The sequence below is a fragment of the Lepisosteus oculatus genome, chromosome 1 (assembly GCF_040954835.1).
Source record: "Lepisosteus oculatus isolate fLepOcu1 chromosome 1, fLepOcu1.hap2, whole genome shotgun sequence".
NCBI classification, from domain to species: domain Eukaryota; kingdom Metazoa; phylum Chordata; class Actinopteri; order Semionotiformes; family Lepisosteidae; genus Lepisosteus; species Lepisosteus oculatus.
Genome location: NC_090696.1, coordinates 10546491 through 10566253, shown reverse-complemented (window position 1 = coordinate 10566253; position 19763 = coordinate 10546491). Strand labels below are relative to the sequence as shown.

Genomic DNA, 19763 nt, shown 5'->3' with positions numbered 1-19763 from the left:
TCTGACCCAAAACCGCAAGATAAGTAATATTTTTTTAAAAGAGATCTCTTCAATGAGAAACCAGTCTCTTCCTCTTCCACCTCAGTACTCGTTGAAAGATGTGAAACAATGAAACTTGGTAAACATATGTCAGGTGGCATTTGAAACTATACTACCCTCTTTCTTCCATTCAACAAAAAGCTCCACATGGTGGTGAAAAAGTAATGGGCAATTTTTCCTACACATCTTAGTAACAGATTTATTTGTGAAAAGACTTCAATAATTAAACCGGTGAATCAAAATCTTGCATCTTTAAGTCTCAACCCTGCAAATGCTACTGTACATGTGCAAGTATAAAAAGTTGTAGATGGAAGTTATTTCTACATTTATTTAAAAAATGTCCAATCTAGATTAGCAAAGAAGAGTCTGTAGCTTGGTAATGGGTGCTTGTGCTTTCAGTGTGACTTCTGATTTTTGCATGTTTGGGTGATTGTGGGCTACATAACTGAAATGCAGACTTCTGTCTTGTTAATATCTTATGTCTGGCATTGTATGCAGGAACCAGTTGATCATCGCCGTCAGGGTGTGGCCGGGACCCAGGTTAGCGATGGACGGGGAAGGAAGATAACTAAGCGTTTGGTGGACATAAGGGAGCTGAATGAGCAAGCCAAAGTGATTGATGACCTGAAGTAAGTATGCCAGGAAAAAGTATGCATAGAGAAAAATGTTCCCCGGTCAATATTGAGGAATGACATTGGTCAGTATTAAAAACCTAGAACCCTCCTATGCTTGACTATAATGATAGTATAGAAAGGGCTTTGTGCTGTGTTTGGTTTGTACTAGGCATAATGCTTTTGCTAAAAAAATTCAATTTGGTCTGACCACAACTTGTTTGCAAACACCATATAGGATTTGAGATGGATCTGCCACCCTGCCATACAGGCTACCTTTTTGGAGTGACTGGGATGTTGTTGAGTTTCAGACGTCTTATCCCTTAGCAACCATGGAATTCTGTGGCTCTTTTTAATGTTAGACATACCACCATGAGGCCAAATGAACAGGTTTCATCCTGTCACAGCAACTCAGTTTGACGAGACAGCCTAATCTCGGCAGTGTCTGGATGATGCAACACACGTTCAATTTCTTAATAATCACCTTGTTCAATGGGATATTTAGAGTCTTTGAATTTTTGTACACTTCTCCTGCTCTGTGCTTTTTTACAACTTATCCCTGAGTTGTTTTGAAAGCTCATTGGTCTATGTGTTTGAATCTTTGATTAAAATTCACTGCCTGATTGAGGTAATTTACAGAGACCAGTGTAGGAGGCTTTTCAGCTAATTGGATGACTTGTCAACGTTGTATGTACTAATTTAGGTTTGCTATAGCAAAGGAGTTAAATCCTTATTATGCAGTCATCATTAACCTTTCAGGTGGGTACACACCTGAAGAAGGCTCCATGGCCGAAACATTGTGTTCTTTTTCTTCTTTTTTTCAGCATGGAATAAACCTATTAATCATTAACCTTGTCCACTGTAGAGGCTCAAGTAGGTACAGGTAGCTGTGCCACCATCCAAGCTACAAAGGAGCTAGTATAGGTTAATTCCATAATTAAAAAACACAACTGAGGCATACCCTTGCATAAAGATGGTTCTCCAGTCAGAATATTGTCATTTTTCTTTTTTTCTGCTTTTCAAACTGAAAGTGACCTGTGCTTGTCCCACTATAGTTTTTGAGGTATTTGTCTTCTGAAAACAGTATCTACAGGCCTATTCTTAGACTTCTCAAAATTCTGAGTCTACACAATAGTTCTTGAAACGCACAAAACTGTGGTCCTGACACAAAACTTAAACGTTAAAAACATATCATTTTAATCCATTTTGTCTTGCAGAAAACTAGGTGCAAGCGAAGGCACAATAAACCAGGAAATTCAAAGGTACCAGCAGCTGGAGTCTGTTGCCGTGAATGATATACGAAGAGATGTCCGCAAGAAGCTGAGGAGATCCAGCATGAGGGTGGGCTGACCTGTTTGAGAGCAGAGCGCACAATGAATGACTTGTTTAAACGCGTTCTATAGGAATGGTCCATTGTTTTTAAATAAATAAAACTGAAACAGCTTTCTGTCTGTTTCCATAGGCTGCTTCTTTAAAAGACAAGTGGGGTCTTGGATACAAACCCAGTTATAATCGGTCAAAAAGCATAGCGGCTACTGGGAGACCTCCTTTGAAGAGGATGGACAAGGCAAGGTAATAAGTGGAAGTCTGTCAAAAGTTTAAAAGAGTGTTCTCTGCAAACTGCTTGAATTAAGAAGCCTATTATCATTTTATACTGTAAATTAACTCAGCTTTTTCAATTATCTTTATTTCCAAAGTAATCTTTTCTAGTAGTTTAATGCATGATAGATGTTGACTGCTTTTATGTCTAGTTCTGTGTAAGGATTTTTTTTTATTAACTGAATCTATTAACTTTAGTACCTCCTTGGTAATTCTTAAGTTAAGGATCGGAATATTCGGAATAGTATTGTTTCTGAGTATATTTTTTGCCTTTTTAAATATTCTATTCAGTGATGACAACATGGGGAAAAAGAAGATTGATTGTGAAGACTTGATTTGATTTGTTTATTACATATTGATTAGTGGCTCTTTTGGTTCCTTAACTCTAGGCTGGGTGATGGAGAAGAGCTGCCAGAAATCCGAGTGGATGCCTGCTCTCCGGGGCCTAGAGTGACCTTCAATATACAGGACATGGTACAAAACAGCATACAGTGCTTTTTTAAAGCCCTCTCAGTGTAATAACTAATGAACTCTCATTTAAATCCATATCGACACTCATTACCAATTATGTGTAGCCCATCATTCCAGTCCGTCATCAATGAAATGTTAACAGAGGTTTTGATTTATATTCAGAGCCTAAGTACTTTCATTGGTACTTTGATGAGGCTTTGCTGATATAGCAGTCCAGGCTGGGTGCTGTAATAATGTTTGATACCTGTGGCGCTGAAGAATATGACACGTTTTGAAGAAATGTTCAGCCATTAAATAAATCTGTTCAATGTATTGAATATATCAAATCAAAAGAAAGCAATACATCTTTTAAATGCTGATTTTTTATGTTTCTTTCTATGTTATATTGGCCCTGGTGTGTGTGTGCTGCAGTGGAAAAGTGTCCCATCGAGAGTATGTGCTGTCTTGCGCCTGTAGCTTGCTGGGATAGGCTCCGGTTCCCCTGCAGTTAGATGAAGTTAGAAAATGGATGGATGGATCTTTCTTAGTTATATGGCATTACATAATGATCTTTTAGACCAAGTCAGGTGCCCTGAAAAAGCAATCTGTCCCGTGGGGTGTGCTTAGCGAGTTCATTTTACATTCTTATGATCTTATGGTTTATCCATTTTGTTTTTCATTATATCATTGTGCATTGTTGTTTTTATTTGTGACGGTTACAATGCAATCGAGGTTTACAGTCAGAAGCAGAATTATTTGAGGTACTTGAGTAATCTTTTCATTATTTTTGGTGTTCTGCATTTTGTGAAAAATACCTTTTTGGAACTAAAAAGAAAAACTTACTCAAAATTTAAGTTCCAAAAACAGCATGTCAGATTGATTATAACTCAAGTGGCAATGGAATGGATTGCAATATCAATTTAGGTATTGTTTTAAGTTTTTTGCAGTTTCTTTAGACTTAATTGTACTAATGTTTGTTTTAAAGTTAGATATCCCAGTTTTCTATCCCGACAGTCCTGGAGAAAGAGCTTTTAAGGTATTTGTAAAGCCAAAAAGAAAGAAAAATAATTTTCCTTTCCAACTAACACACAATACCTAATTGATGAACCCAATTTAACTGAACATGCAAATTCAGTACAAAAGAGTATGCAGAAAAAAACAAAGACAAAAACAATATATTAATATGTGACCCAAAAGTTCATTTTAATGCATTGAGCTGTGATTTTAACCTTATTTCTCAATCTAGAATGGTAAATATGATTAAAATAAAAACAAACTAGAGATTTATTTTTTGTTTGATCTCTAAAATGAAAATTAGTACAGGCTTATGAAGCTATATTGCACTTTTTTATTGTTTTATGGAGTAATTGTTTTATAACATAAAACATCAATCTTCAATACTTAAAAATATACAGATGCACCCCAGTACTCTTTTGACAACTCTAATAGACAAAACAGCTGTGTAGACTCAACTCAGACTGTAAGCTACATCTGTGGAATCCAGTGATATTCTTTCCTACCACACTTCCTGAAATTTATTTTATGCATCTACAAACTTCTAAAGTAGTTAGTGTATTGATTTTTATTTTAATAGCTCTTTATATGTGATTTATAAGTCAGTTAAACACCTTTTATGCAATCACAATCAAAATGAAATATACCCCCTTGTGAATGTGATTATTGGATTCTGTGAGCTCAATGCCCAGGTGATAGTTTTCTTTAAGCCATGTGTGTGAGGTCCCAAAACACCTTTTTGTAATATTTTATAGAGCACATGTGGGACCATAGATTTTAAAAAGAAATTGTGGTGCAGTTGATGGAGGAATTAGTTTTACTTAATGCACTCACCATTTCTTCTTTCTAAAACGACTTTCTAATAATCATGTAGGAAGAATAAAGAAAGGAACATTATGAATCCTATATATTTTAATAAATCAAGATCACCATCTTTCATTTACTGTACGTATTCATATTAAATAGGAAATAAGCTGTAGATATCATTTTACTGCATAGTGATTATTCTGTTCATGCTTTTTTCCTTCATTTTTATAAGGAAATAAGCAGGGATCAGTCCCTCAGACAAGCTCAATCAATCACTATGAAACCCTTTAGAACTTGGAAGACTGTATACCGGAAGTTCAGTCCTAGCAATAAGATAACTGGAATGTTTTCACAAGTGGCACAACCAGTAGAGCAGACTGAGCAATGTCACTCAGGCGTCCACGGCTTTGAAAGGCTCACGTCACTAGCCGACTGTGACTGTGACTCCCCCCAGTGGCGGTTCAGAAATGTCCGACTAATACTAAGGGAACAGTTGGGATTGCCTGGCCAGGGCTGTCTCGGCTCCTGGTGACATCGTGGGCGTCGTGGCCTCCCGGGAGCTTGCAGGATCATGCCTCTCCTCCAGTTGACACCGTGCCTCCCATACAGGGCTGTGCTTTCAAAGGGGGGGACTCTCGAAGGTGGGCAGATTTGGAGGCGTCTCCTCCTTCTCCCCTGCAGAATTGTAGGGCTCTCGTTTGTGAGTCCCCAAAAGCATTTTTTTACATCATAAAAAAACAAATCTTATCTGCAAGACCCCATGATATTTTTGAGGCAGGAGTTTGTGTAGATCATTAAAATTTGGACAATAATTTTTAAAAAGTGCAATCCCTCTGGTAAATCTGGAAACGAGTGATTATTATTTCAAGTGTGAGTGCTGGCTCAGCAGATTCCAGTATTATAAACTTCCCCAGTGTGAGAGTTCTGCATACTCTTACAGTATTCTTATTTTGAATTTGCATGTTAGTCTTTCTCAGTTTTTTTTAATTCTGATTCACATCTGATTGCCTCCAGTGTCAACCAGGTTGTGGGAATTCCTTTTGTTGTTCTCTTGATCTTTCAATAGTTGCAAATCAGATGGTGGTGGTGCATCAGGTGGTGTGCACTGAGGCTGTTATTTTGCACCGATTTAATTTTCTTGTAGTAAATTTGACATGTTTAATATATCAATGGTATTAAGGAGGAAAATTTGATTTACTGTTGAACTAAAAATGAGAATGGTTACATCAGCTTTTTAATAAATCATATGCCTCATATTGGGAAATGTCCTATCGACAGATTGCTTAAAACTACAGTATAAGTAGATTTTTCCAGGGCATTGCAAGTAAGATAATGATTTTTCTTTATCTCAGTCTTGCCTTTGTGTGGGTTTCTGTTCTATCACTCCTCATTCATTCTTTGAACACTTCTGTCTGCTTAAAGAAAAGTGCATGAGCATTGAGCCCTGCTGAAAAACAGTTTTTTGCCCAGACACTATTTTAGCAGATATCAGCCAAACCATATGCAGTAATTGGACTGAACTACTAGTCCAGGGATAGTTAAATGATCATGTCAGCTGTTGTGGTCATGTCATTTAGTGTGTTTGTACAGCAGCCATATCACCCTGCAACTCGTAACTGGCTACCCACTGAAGCCAAGCAGGTGTGAGCCTGGTCAGTAACTGGATATGAGATGACCTGGGGAAAATTAAGGTTGCTGCTGGAAGAGGTGTTAGTTGGCCCAGCAGGGGGCACTTCCCCTGTGGTTTTTGTGGGTCCTAATGTCCCAATAGTGACAGGGACATTATACTGTAAACAAAGGCACTGTCCTTCAGATGAGACGAAAAACCAAGGTCCTAAGTCTCTGTGGTCATTAAAAATCCCAGGGCGTTTCTCAAAAAGAGTAGGAGTGTTACCCCGGCATCCTGGCCAAATTTCCCATTGGCCTTTGCCAGTCATGACCTCCATCTATGAATTGGCTTCATCACTCTGTTCCCTTCCCCACTGACAGCTGATGTGTGGTGAACGATCTGGGGCACTATGGCTGTCGTCGCATTATCCAGGTCGGTGCTGCACATTGAGAGTGGTGGAGGGGAGTCCCCAATATTTGTAAAAGTACTTTTGAATGAAGTATCTAAAAAAAAGTGCTATAGTATCTAAATGTATGGAATTATTATTTGTACGTGAGAATTTTGTGGAATTTGAAAAGGATATGTGACTTATTTACCGAACAAGTGGTTTAGTTACCTCACTGGCTGATATCTGCTTCAGGGAAATATGTGATATGATCTGCAGTCACTTGACTGCTGTGTAACTATGAATTTTGAATTTTTTCATGCATCAATCAGTTTCCGGAGGAGACAGAAGTGGACCTGTTGTCAAACACCATTGACGAGCCACCTCATTTCCCATCTGTTAGTGACGGATCACACTCAGTGTTCAGTACACCCAACACCCCCGTAGTCTTCTCACCAAGCATTCCCTTCCAGCCCGAGGAAAGCAGGCGAGAAGACAGCTCCTTGTCCTCCAGCGAAGAGTCTGACAAAGATGAGGAGTTTGAGAAGGAGAGGCAGCCCTTCTACAGGAGGACAATGTGAGCGCTGTTTGTCTGTCTTCTCAGTGGCTCATGAATAACTCTCACCACATCCTAGAACAGTGGCTTGCACCATCAACAATGGCTGTGAAATGAATGAAAAAATGTAACATGTTCACAAGGAACCATTGATATATCCTTTTACCTTCCATGATTTTTGAATATATAATGCAATAAACCAATTCCAATGGAAATTTACAATGGAACTAGGGGTGATTACCTCTGAAATGTATTATCTGGGTAAAATTCTAACTACAGACCCAGCTGACATTGAAAATTCATTGCGAATAAATTGCATCAGCTTCTGAGTAATTTAAAAATGTCTTTTAATAATGAGGATCAGCTACCCTATCGTTGTACTGTGCATGCATTTGACACTGCCTACCTGCAGAAGACACCCAGATTTGGTATAAAAATGTAAATGACAAAGGAAAGACAGAAGCCTGGAATTCAGTCATTTTAAAACATTAAAGTAGTAATGTTGCAGTAGTAGCAGTACAGCAGTCACCTAGTGCTTTCAAGAGACATTTTATTTTTATTTAAGGAAAACCTGAATTATTACCATGAAGGATAATACTGGGCAACTGCATTGGGATAGAACGGTGCAGGAAGAATAGGTAAAGGTACACATCTAAAAAATCTGACTAAACTGCCAGTGATCCAGAACACGTCTGAAACATTTTGCTAAAATTCTGTTACACACATTTCCAGATGCATTCAATTTTACACCTTGAGTCCACCTTCATATGCTTTAAATGCATGAAATACTTGGTAATGGTCACTATGTGGAACTTAATTTTCCTGTTCAGTGAACTTTGCACAGATAATTCTGTTAAACTGCTTACAGACAAACAAACCGCAAGAAGTCCTCAGGATTTGCTGCTGTTAGCCAGCTGTTCTCGGAGCGCTGGCCAGGGACACCTGCTAACAGAAGCATCATGAGCTCCACCACTGAGAGGAACATTGATTTTGAGCTGGATGTGCGGGTTGAGATAGACAGTGGCAAGTGTGTTCTGCATCCAACTACTCAGCAGCCTGACCATGATGACATATGTTTAAAGAGGTAAGGAAGGAAATAGTCATCATCTCTCCCAGGTCTTTGGTAGCTTTTAAGGCGACATACTGTAGGAAATTCACAGCTGATAGCTTTTACACTGGTCGTAAAAAAGTACTTCGTCGTGGAGCAATATTAAAAGCTAAAACTTCTATTGGCAAGACATACACAATTTTTTTTGCCGTCTTGCTGATTTACATATAACAGGTATTTCTAATTTGATTTAAAATGACATGTTAAATTGCTGCATGCTGTTAATTGCTTGTGATTGATTGTCAAAGGAAGCTAGGCAAATGAGTCTTATTATAGCAGATGTATCAATATTTTGTTGAACTCACATACAAAGTAAGTTCTTTATGTAGATTTTGTCATCCATGGGGTTAATCAAGTGTGGATCTACTGTGGAAATCTCATGCTAGTAGTTTGTGTGACCACCGCTGGGAATAATACAAGCTCTGCGGTGCATGCTATGCAGTAGGTTGGAGATTTTCTTTGTGGGATCCTGTTTCTGTTTCCTGGCCCTTGATGCCACGCATTGTTCCAGCTCATCTGTGAGGGTTTTAAAGTTTATTTAGTAGGGTATCCAAGGAATATTGGTATCTTTCATGAAAGCTTGTTACACAAACAGCATTGTCCTGCTGGAATGTTTTCACATCAGGATGTGATCAATGTAACACCATATACTCACACTGCCATCTGTTACTACAAATGGAGCTCTGTTCTTCACGCATAATCGGTGTAAATTGTTGCCATCCAATTTCTGCAGAATCAGTATCTATCCATTTTAATTATCTTAAGCCATGTATTATTCCTTTAAATTCTGCTTTCCTGAAATTGTACACCTTTGAGTTGAACCTGATTGAATGAATACATATTCAAAGCACATCTTATTATAATCACAGTTCCCTAATGGTTCTCTGACTTCTTTTTGCCTCCTTCTGTCTTGGTTATATAAATCAACACAAAAATTTCCTTTTGTAGACAAACTAGATAAAAATGCAGTTATTAACCATGTTTCCCATTTACTGTAGGTTTCTGCTGCTAATTTCTGTAAGTTATTTCCCAGTCTAAGTGGGGAAAGTTGAAGTCTCCCATAATGGCAACTTTTTTTAAACATGTCATTTATTGTTGAATTACAATTACGTCTGCATTTGAATATTCCTATCACTGTAGTTTTGTACCCGTCTGGCCTGTGTAGATGCTGCATCTCTTGATTTTTCTAGGTGTATTTCCTCAGCCTGAATCATCTTTAAAAGGTTCCCCCTTTTTTATCTGTCCTGTCTCTGGAGCAGTGTATCTAAACTAATGTCACATTAATTGTTCTGTTTGTAAGGTGTTTGAATTTGTTACAGATGAAAAGTGTGCTATTTAGGCTGATCTTTGTCCCGACAGATAAGAACAACTGGGTCTTCGCCTTCCTTTACTTGGGATACTGTTGACTATGAACACTATCAGCCACTGTCAGTTACTGTTATCTTAGTGCCAGATGCAAATCTCAGTTGCACTGCTCCAGAGAATGGGGTCTCCACCAACCACCACTTCTCTTTTCTGCATTTATTGTAGTAGTGGCTATAATTTTAGTCTAAACCAGCTGCTTCCACTTCCTGACTGCTTGATTCCAGGTCCTGGATTGGTGCAGATATTTAACTTACTGTATGTGAATGTGTGGTGGCGTTTGGTTGTAGGAAATTTTCCCCTCCCTTGCTGGGTTTTGTACCAGCTTAGCTCTGTTAACTAAACCCTTTATTGACCTATTAAATTAATAGGATCAAATTGAATGTTGTTTCCAATTCCTAAATATGTTGGAATTTGCCCTTTAAATTACTTATAAAACAGAATAATTAAGATCTAACTTTTACTTGTTAGTTCAAGGATTTCATAAGTAAAGAGATTGGAAACCCGTGCCTTGGAGAGTTCTTTTTTCAGACATAAACTGTGTAGTAGTGGACCAACAAGACCTATTTCAAATACTGCCTTCACTTTCATTCTCTTTTTGTCCGAGTCTTATTTTGCCTTTCTTTCTCTTCCTTTCCAGGAACTGTGACCGTAGTTCAAGAAGCTTAGATCAGGAGTCTCCCCCGAAGAAGAAGAAACTTCAGCCAGCTTACACATCCACGACGCACTTGCTGGCTGGGAAGAAAGTGCCATCTTCTCTGCAGACCAAACCCAGTGACTTTGAGACCACTGTGTTTTACATTCCTGGTGTAGATGTCAAGGTAATTTTCTGTTTCTGGCAGAGACCGAATCAATTAAATTGATCGAAGCAGGCTTTCCAAGTGTTCAGAAATTAGAGATTTAAGGGGTGACCCATAACACCTATTGGGCTGTAGCTCTCCGGGAACATGGGTGGCCACTCCTGTTCTGGATCAAGGATGTGCATTGTTATTCCTCAAGGGATTCTCCAGTTTTTTATTCCTCATGTGATCTTGATTGCTTGATGATACTAATTATTTGGATGAGAAATCAGATCTTGATCAGTTGCTAATCGAAAAGAGCTAGTACAGCTTGCAGGACTGTGGCTCTTGTGAACTGGAGCCTGACCCTTGTTAGTAATTTCTGAAGTCTTGGAATGTCCCAGGGAGCAGGTGCTCTGCTGGGAGAATTTTTCACTGCAGTACAATAGTCTTACCTGGGAAAGTTGTTTGTGCTAACGTTGTCTTTTTTCAGGACTTCTTCATTATATTTTGAAATATATTTAATTGTTTTGATGAGAAATGCTCTGCAGACACGGTCTCTCACAATTTGTCCTGTTTTATGTTTCGTTGTACACTTCTCTTGCTAAAACCAACTTTCACTTCCAGTATACTGTGTTAAGGGTATAAATACATCTGGGGGCTATTGTAAATGTTACAGTGATAAAGCGAAACTAGAGATTTCACAAAATCCCCAAATATTTCAATACATTTTAAATTCCTGGTTGAATTAGGTTGGGTGACACAGCACAAGAGCTGTTCTTTGAGGGTTCGTCAATGCACTGGATAGCCCCCTATCTTAGTGGGTTCTGAATCTCTGACCCAGTGCTGTAAGTGCCTCTGAGCATTATTTCTGGTATTAAGTGCACTTTTATCTGCTGGTGGAACTACGAGTCTTATTCTTAGGTCTGTGCAGAGGCAGCTACTGTATCTCATTATTAACTTTGAAATCATGTGAACATTAGTTAGTTTTGCCTCCATTTGTGTTTGTAAAAGTTTCATTTTTCTTGACTACAGTTGCACTACAATTCAAAGACCCTCAAGACGGAATCGCCAAATGCCTCCAAAGGATCCTCTCTGCCAAGAACGTTGTCTAAAGAGTCCAAGCTGTATGGTATGAAAGATAGCAGCACTGCCCCTCCTCCCACTACAGCCCAAAGCAAGACTAATATGCTCCTTCCTCCCCCACCCCCACCTGTCCCATCAGGTACTGGTAACAATCATCATACATGCATGCCACTGAAACCCTGTTTTTTTCTCATATCTGCTTACTTCATGCCACTTAAATCATTTGAGTTGACCTTGCTATGGATGTAGGAAGTTGGCACTTTAGGTTTGAATTAAGAAACGTAAGTTGCAGTGTTGGGTTATACTTTTTAAAATGGTATGTCTGTGTTAAGCACTAATACAAGGTTGGACTGCCATCCCAGAAATATTTAATTTCTCCACTCATTTAGAATAAAAATGCACATTTTAGGTATAAATGAAAGATCTTAGATCTAAATGTTAACAATAATGACCAAGATTCATTCAACACTAGCAGATTCTACTAGAGTTTCTGGAAGAGAAACTGGTAGACTTCTCGACTAACTCGTACAGTGAAGAATTACTTTTTGTAACTTGTGGCACTAATATATTCATTCAAATCAAGGTCACTGGCATGCTTTTAACATTTCTAAAAACTGTGTTGGAACGAAAATGCAGAAATGATTAACAGGAGCCTGTGCCTTCTCCCTTTGTCACAGCCAAAGGAAAAGGAAGTGGAGCGATGAAGACTGCTAAGCTGTATGCGTGGGTGGCACTGCAGACACTGCCAGAAGAGATGGTCATCAGCCCCTGTCTCTTGGATTTCCTAGAGAAGGCACTGGAAACCATACCGATCACACCTGTCGACAGGAACTACACGGGTATGTGTGCTCTGCATGGGTGTGCTGTAGGACTTCCACAGGATGTTGAGCTTGAAGGGTGTAAGAAAACTGTGTTGTTGAAGGCCATGCGGTTAATCACACATGGTGGAATTTATAGCTTATATAATAAAATAAATCCTTAGACCTGTACAGTGCTTTTCTGGAATCTCCACTCAAAGCACCTTACAGGTAATGGGGACACCCCTCCATCACCACCAGTGTGTAGCCCCCACCTGGATGATGTGATGGCAGCCAAAGTGCACCAGTGCGCTCACCACACATGAGCTGTCAGTGGGAAGAAGAACAGAGTGATGACGCCAATTCATAGAGGGGGATTTAGAAGGCCATGAACACCAGGGTAACACCTCCTACATTTTCGAGAAACGCCCTGAGATAATAACTTAATAACTGAGATGACCTTGGTTTTGTGTCTCATTCGAAGGACGTCACCTTTTTTACAATATACTATCCACATCACTATACTGGGGCATTAGGACCCACACAGACTGCAAGGTGAGCACCCCCTACTGGTCCCACTAACACCTCTTCCAGCAGCAACCTTAGCTTCCTCAGGAGGTCTCCCATTCAAGTTCTGACCAGGCTCACACCTGCTGAGCTTCAGTGGGTTGCCAGTTGTGAGTTGAAATAAGAGAAATAATTATCTTTCTATAGCAAGCTTAGCTAGTACATTGCACCAACAGCCTCAGTTCAGAGATGGATAGCGTGTCAGAGAAGGGTTTATGGTGAAGCTGTTTTTTTTATGCCTTGGGGCTGTCTGTGGCTCTGTGAGCGGCTGCCCTCTCCTGACCTGTTACCACGCCGTGTCCCTGACAGCAATCAGCTCGCAGGAAGAAGACATGGGCCAGTTCGAGCCGGTGGACACGCTGGAGGAGTCGACCACCTCGCTGGTGTCGTCCTCCACGTCTGCCTACTCCTCCTTCCCTGTGGACGTGGTGGTGTACGTCAGAGTGCAGGTAGCGCAGCCTTCTTCACCCCGACTCTCCTGCAGCTGCTCTGCTTTACCGTGTGTTATCCCAGTAGTACTGGCCAGCGCTTTCGAATGACGTCCCTCCAAGTATCCGGCCACATTGGATTGTGAATTTGTGAAGCCATCACCATTTTCTCCATGCAAGTGATTGAAAATGGTTTATGTTCATCCTGGCAATTTTATTTTTTCGAAGCTGAATAGATTTTCTAGGGGCTTTAAAATATGATTTACCAGAAAATGAATGATTTCCGAATGGTTTGACTGTTGAGTTATGCAGCAGTCACGGACTGTTTTACACTACTTGACTCTCTGTGGGTTGTTGGTTTTATGAACTGTTGTTCTCTATATTTCTTTCGTGATTACACTTGCACATATGAGCATAGAAGCAATCAATAGTTTTTAATCTTGGTAAGCTGCCAGCCTGCTGTTGCTGGGAGTTATGCATGTAAGTCTGTGTTCCCAGTGTGTCAAAGTATACGTATAAGACAGCAGTAAATCAAACCAAGCAGGTCCACTTCACAGAGTGCACAGAGGTTATTAGGTCCATGCATTGGAAGTGTTGGAAGTCCCTGTTGGGAACTGCTGCTGTACCTTTGATTAAGGTACTCCCCTTGCATTGCTCTAGTGTAAAGGCCCTGCTGTATAAGGGGGCACTCATTCGATTACCATTCTAACATTTGTTCTCACTTATAATGGCTATTGAGGCTAAGAGAAAAATCCTATGAATTTATCGTATTTAGTGTAAATAAAAGTGGTAAAAGTAATAGGTGTTTCTGTAATATGTGGTCCATTTCATAATAAAATCTACATCTGTATGCTTACAATAAGCAGATACGGTACCCTCCAAGTGTATTGCAGTAGCCGAAACAACATTTTATTCATTTTGTGTTTGTCATTGGAGGATTTATACGATATGATGCAATAGAATATCCGTTTTATTTTTGGGTAATTCCATGCATACATTTTATCATATTAATAATAATAATAATAATAATTCCTTACACTTATATAGCGCTTTTCTGGACACTCCACTCAAAGCGCTTTACAGGTAATGGGGATCCCCTCCACCACCACCAATGTGCAGCCCCACCTGGATGATGCGACGGCAGCCATAGTGCCCCAGAACGCTCACCACACATCAGCTATCAGTGGGGAGGAGAGCAGAGTAATGTAGCCAATTCATAGATGGGGATTATTAGGAGGCCATGATTGGTAAGGGCCAATGGGAAATTTGGTCAGGACACCGGGGTTACACCCCTACTCTTTTTGAAAAATATTAGGAAAAAAAACATTGTGTTCAACCCAGTGATTTCAAGTCACCATAAATTCTAGGCCTATATTCACTTTATCCATTTCAGAGTGTAACGTCAGTATTTGGTTCTGTATCCATTTGAGGCAATAATTATAATAGACAAACTTCATAGTCTGCAAAGAGCATTAAGCGTGACACTGGTCACGTCACTTTTCCTTGTTCATTACAGCCGAGAGACTGTTAGAGAAAAGGCTTTTCCTGTCTGAGCAGACTGCGCCTGTGATGACATGTTGGGTCTTGTTTCTAGCCCTCTCAGATTAAGTTCAGCTGCCTGCCCATGTCCAGAGTGGAGTGCATGCTCAAGCTGCCCTCGCTGGACCTGGTGTTCTCCTCGAACCGCGGTGAGCTGGAGACCCCCGCGTCCGCACACCCTGCAGACGGCCTGCACCAGGCCTCCTCCGTGTCGCCCCTCGCTCACAGCGTGCTGAAGCCCGTCGCTAGTAAGGGTATGTCCACCGGACCCATGGTGTGGTAGGAACACAGCTACCTGCGTGGCTTTTTCCTCAGGCGTTTTTTATCCTAAATTTAGCTGTTTGTGTGAAATGAAATGCTAAATGTGCTTGATGACTTTAAAAACAAGAAGCCGCTCTTCAGCTGATGAACAGGCACGTGCAATTTTATATTCCTGGAGTACTGTCACAAAATGGTTTGTTTACCTGTATCTCTTTCCGTTAGTTTATGGGGAAACTTGGGGAAGACGGGATGTTTCAATAAAGATGTCTACTAGATTTATGACCGGGGCCCTTTGGATAATTGCTCTTCCATAAATACAGTGATGGTGGCAACTTGGTGAATCTCACTGTTCTTTGTCGTCTTGATGGTAGCAGATTTAGAACTGAAACACAAGACTTCTAAATTTCCTGCTGTCACAATCCTGCATGCCAATATCCTGTTGAAGATGCCAAAGGGCTTAATTTGAGCCTCTCGGGTCCTGCAATGGGGCACATCTGCAGTTCTGTCCCAATCATAGAGTCTGTCAAAGAGACTTGAAAAATGTCTTCAAGTTAATATCCTGCTGGCTTAATAATTGTATCAAGGTTAGTCTTGACTTAACTTTGTATTGGCCAGCTGCTTATTCTGCGGTCTATGCTTGCAGGCCCATCACCAGGTCTGGGGAGTCCTCTTGGCCGGACTCGGCACAGCAGCAGCCAGTCAGATTTGACCAGCTCCTGCACCAGCTCGTCGGGGCTCAGCTTCACAGCCTGCATGTCCGACTTCTCTCTGTACGTCTTCCATCCATATGGAGCTGGCAAGCAGAAGTCGGCTGTCGCAGGTCTTCCCCCTGGCTCGGGACCACTGGGTAATGAACAGCCATGACCACTTCGTTTGCCATAAATGTCCAGAATGAAATGTTTAGGCATCTATTAAAAGGAATAATTACATTTAAAGTCATTTAATTGGCTAAATTATAGATGTACCAGAAATCAAGTTATAATGCTAAATCAGTTTTGCGGCTTGTCTTATTCAGAAAGATCAACACGCATCCAGAGCTGTTAGAAAGTCTCTGGTATCATTACTATGGAAACTATGCTTTCTCTGTTTACAGTGAATTTGTACTTAATTAGGATCGGTGGAAACTGGAAGCCTTATGCATCCTGAGGGGAAGAAGAGGACAGAAAATGTAACATAACCTGCAGTTTTATACTTAAAAGTACAGCTGCCCCCAAATTTGTGTGTATATACAGTATCTTTAATGAGATGGAAGTAGAATTATAATTTAGGAACTGAAATGCAAGTGCACATCAGGACTTTTTAACATTTAGAAATTAAAATGTGATAAAACTATGAAAAGGGGACTGAAAATGCAGTCAATCGGTCTGATGTGTGTTAGTCACCTGGTAGGGTCACAAAGCCTCGGGTTTATAAAAGCTTCTGAAGATTACCTTGACTGCCAGTAGGTATTAAAGCAAACTTATTGCAGAAGCAGAACACCCTTGGAAGTGGAAGGGAGAGAAATGTTTGAAAAATTACAGTAAAAGATCAGTAAGAAATCTCTAAGATCAGTGCTATTTCTACTATGGTCTTCATCATCAAGAAGATCAAGGTCTAGGTCTAGAACGCTTTCTATTTTGTCAAATAAAATGTATAAAAGTATAATGAAATGTCTTTCTATGAAAATTCTGAACACATCCTGATAAGATTCTGTTAAAAAGCACGAGTCTTAAGTGAATCGATCCCCAGAAAGGCCATGTATCAAATGCAATAAAGGGTTAAAAACAAATTATCTTATATACAGTATTATATTTTTCCATGTAGTGTTAAAAAAATATTTAAATCAGACAGGACAAGTAATATATGCATTCTTTAACTCAATAGTATAATATTATTAATAACTAGCCTTTTTGACGCTATGTTTCTGTTAAAAAGTCCCATAGTCTAAGAGTAGAGTAAATGCTAATGACGTTGTGCTAGTATCACACTAACAAAGTAACAGGTCTGTGCTTTTTTCAGTATGATTTTTTGTCAAGCAGGTCATTTCACTTAATTCACTTAATTTAGTCTTGGTCATCGTCATTGTGGATTATTTTCGTTTCGTCTTTACTAACAAAAATGGAAAAAAGGTCGTTGACGAACATTGTCATCATAATTCCATTGACTAAATTAACACACCATCTAATGCAATACCAGTATTTAGAGTCTTCAAGCAAGAAACAACATATAAACACCTTATATCTATTATCCGTGCTAAAAAGCGGCGCTGTCGGAGAAGAGGGGATAAAGATCGTTGAATCGGTGATCAAGGGGGGAGGTAGTAGACCTGGGACCTTTACCAGCCGAATGAGGGGGGGGCAGGGAAAAAGGAGCAGCTGGATTGTGGTCCAACTGATAGAGGGAAGTGTGGCTGCAAAGAAAATGAGTGACCAGGCCCCGAATCACCTCTGATGAAGTATGTTTGTGCCATTTTCTCTTAAATCTGACATCCTTGACACGAGGCTTGCCAAAAGCTCTGCATTTCTCTGATCAGTTTTGTGTTCTTTGTTGTGTTGCTGTATCAGATTACTGTCAAACAGATTCCCCCCACCACCACCCCTGAAGGTTGTTGTTTCCCGTTCGGTGCAGGTACCGTGGACGAGGAGCCGTCCTCCGTGACGGGACGCAAGGACTCCTTGAGCATCAACCTGGAGTTTGTGAAAGTGAGCCTGTCCAGGATGCGGCGCTCCGGAGGGGCCTTGTTCATTGAAAGCTGCCTGCCAGGGAAAGGGGGCAAGATGGACACCACCCTGATTAACATCTCAGGTTCTGCCTTTGCTACAAAACACACCCCTTTAGGAACTGCTTATTTACTGTGCTATTAAACCCTGGTGTTTGTTTCAGATGAGGATTTATAGCCTGTAATTTAACATAGTTAACCTATTTCAATTTAACATTTCTTTACTGGGTGAAGGATAACGTAGAAGAGGAAGTGTCCCTGACAAGTGTAGTTTAACAAAACTGTTAAATCCATTTAATAAATAAGTGAACATGCGCATTTCACTTGTAGTTTGCTGAAACTTTCCACCTTCAACTGAATTGCTATAGTCCTGTTAATATTGCTCCCCTTACTTGGGTTCAACTGGATAGAATGGTGAAACTGTGGGGGGAAGAAAAACAAAGACATTGCAGTTGAAACCGTGTTGGTTTTCCACAGCTGTGTGCGATATAGGATCAGCTTCCTTCAAGTACGACATGAGGAGGCTAAGTGAGATCCTGGCCTTTCCCCGGGCCTGGTACAGAAGGAGCATTGCCAGGCGCCTCTTCCTGGGGGATCAAACTATAAACCTGCCAGGTAGGCAAACTGCGGGGATCGTCTGGGTCTCAAACCACTTTCTACAGTTTGTACCTCTTCAAGTGCCGTTCAGTTCCCTTTAGAACAGTAATAGTTTTCTCGTAGGATACTTGGGAAACTAAATGGAAACTTTTTGTGCTCTGATGTTTGTCTGAGTAGCTGTAACAAGGCTCAAATGGTTTGTTTCCGTTTAGTAGGTATTACAAATATAATCCATTGAGAAGCTTTACCGTTCTGACTTTGTGAAAAGTACAAGTCCCGCATACAGCAGTGTGTACGTACAAGTGCATGACCCTGCAAAAAATATTTTGTATGCATGCATAAGCAATAAGGTTCACTTGGGAGTAGTGAACAACTTGAAAAACATGGGGTAACTTTTATTCACAGTGACTTTGAACAGAAGACCCTAAAAATATAAAGCTCTGATCAAAGTGCTTCATTCTCCTCTTAAAACTGTTACTATCTTTGTCATTGGATATCTCTAAAAGATGAGGTTTGGAAGCCTAATTGATGGGTGTTTTTTGTGGGATTAAGGACCGTTTTCCAAAAGTGACAAAGATTGAATATCTACCCCTCAGAATGACAACACATGCTCACATATCTATAGTTTGCTGGCAACACCCAAAGCTTGAGAACGTACCAGTGTTTTTCTGACCAGTCTTCCTACCTTACAAGACATAATTTCTTGAAGGAGCTCAGAGTCTTGTCCCTTGACTGAGGTGTCTTTCAGAAGCAAACTTTTATTTAAGGAAGATTTTCCTATTCTCTGTCCTATCTAAATTCCCCTTTAATATAAACTTGTGCATTCACTTCATTTTCTTTTACTTGATTTTGACATGCAGCTGATTTAGAACTAAGTCCGCTTAGCTACGAAATGGATGTCCTTTGACATTTATGAGAATACAGTTGACGTGGGGAGTGGGTCAAGAATATCACAAAAGTAATGAGGCTTAAACAATAATTATGAAAGAGTAAATTAATGTTTTTCCTACGAGGATTCGTATTCTCTGTCGGTGCGTCACAAATCTCTTTTTCTTCTTTTTTTGGGGTAAAAATTATAGCCTCAGGTCCCGTCACGCCAGATTCCGTCGAGGGGATGAATCAGCACCTTTCCCCCGAGTCAACCCGTAAAGCCTACTGGAGGACATGGGAGCAGCCCACCCAGTCGACCTCTTTCCAGCACGGGCCCCAGTCCCCGAACGTGTTTGCGGACCACTCCGCCAGCAGCACCATGTCTCCAGGGGGAGGGCTCGCGCATAGCCTCAAGTCTCCCGCCGTCTCCCGATCGCGGAGTATCTCAGACTCCTCCGTGCCTCGGAGAGGTACGCCACAGTGAGACCCGGGGTCTGAATGTAGATAAATGCTGCTGGTCATTAAAGAAGCTGCTGCCTTTTCTGTTATAAGCCATGGCAGCGAGGAAGGGTAGATGTTCACCAGTCTAAATGTGCTGTAG

General features: G+C 40.4%; 1 protein-coding gene across 8 annotated transcripts in view; it reads left to right on the top strand.

The window, feature by feature from the left end:
- kiaa1109 (KIAA1109 ortholog) overlaps nt 1–19763 on the top strand; it is a 116800-nt gene that overhangs the window by 86764 nt on the left and 10273 nt on the right. For 3 of the 8 annotated variants that reach the window (XM_069193468.1, XM_069193653.1, XM_069193433.1), the window contains 16 exons: nt 538–668; nt 1868–1991; nt 2113–2222; nt 2639–2723; nt 3685–3735; nt 6847–7091; nt 7939–8154; nt 10181–10361; nt 11355–11544; nt 12083–12244; nt 13079–13218; nt 14792–14990; nt 15641–15844; nt 17605–17781; nt 18173–18310; nt 19372–19632. In XM_069193468.1, coding sequence (XP_069049569.1) covers nt 538–668; nt 1868–1991; nt 2113–2222; nt 2639–2723; nt 3685–3735; nt 6847–7091; nt 7939–8154; nt 10181–10361; nt 11355–11544; nt 12083–12244; nt 13079–13218; nt 14792–14990; nt 15641–15844; nt 17605–17781; nt 18173–18310; nt 19372–19632 — 2614 coding nt within the window. The remainder of the gene's footprint in view (nt 1–537; nt 669–1867; nt 1992–2112; nt 2223–2638; nt 2724–3684; nt 3736–6846; nt 7092–7938; nt 8155–10180; nt 10362–11354; nt 11545–12082; nt 12245–13078; nt 13219–14791; nt 14991–15640; nt 15845–17604; nt 17782–18172; nt 18311–19371; nt 19633–19763) is intronic. The other 5 variants (XM_069193705.1, XM_069193455.1, XM_069193540.1 and 2 more) reach the window with 4 other exon arrangements.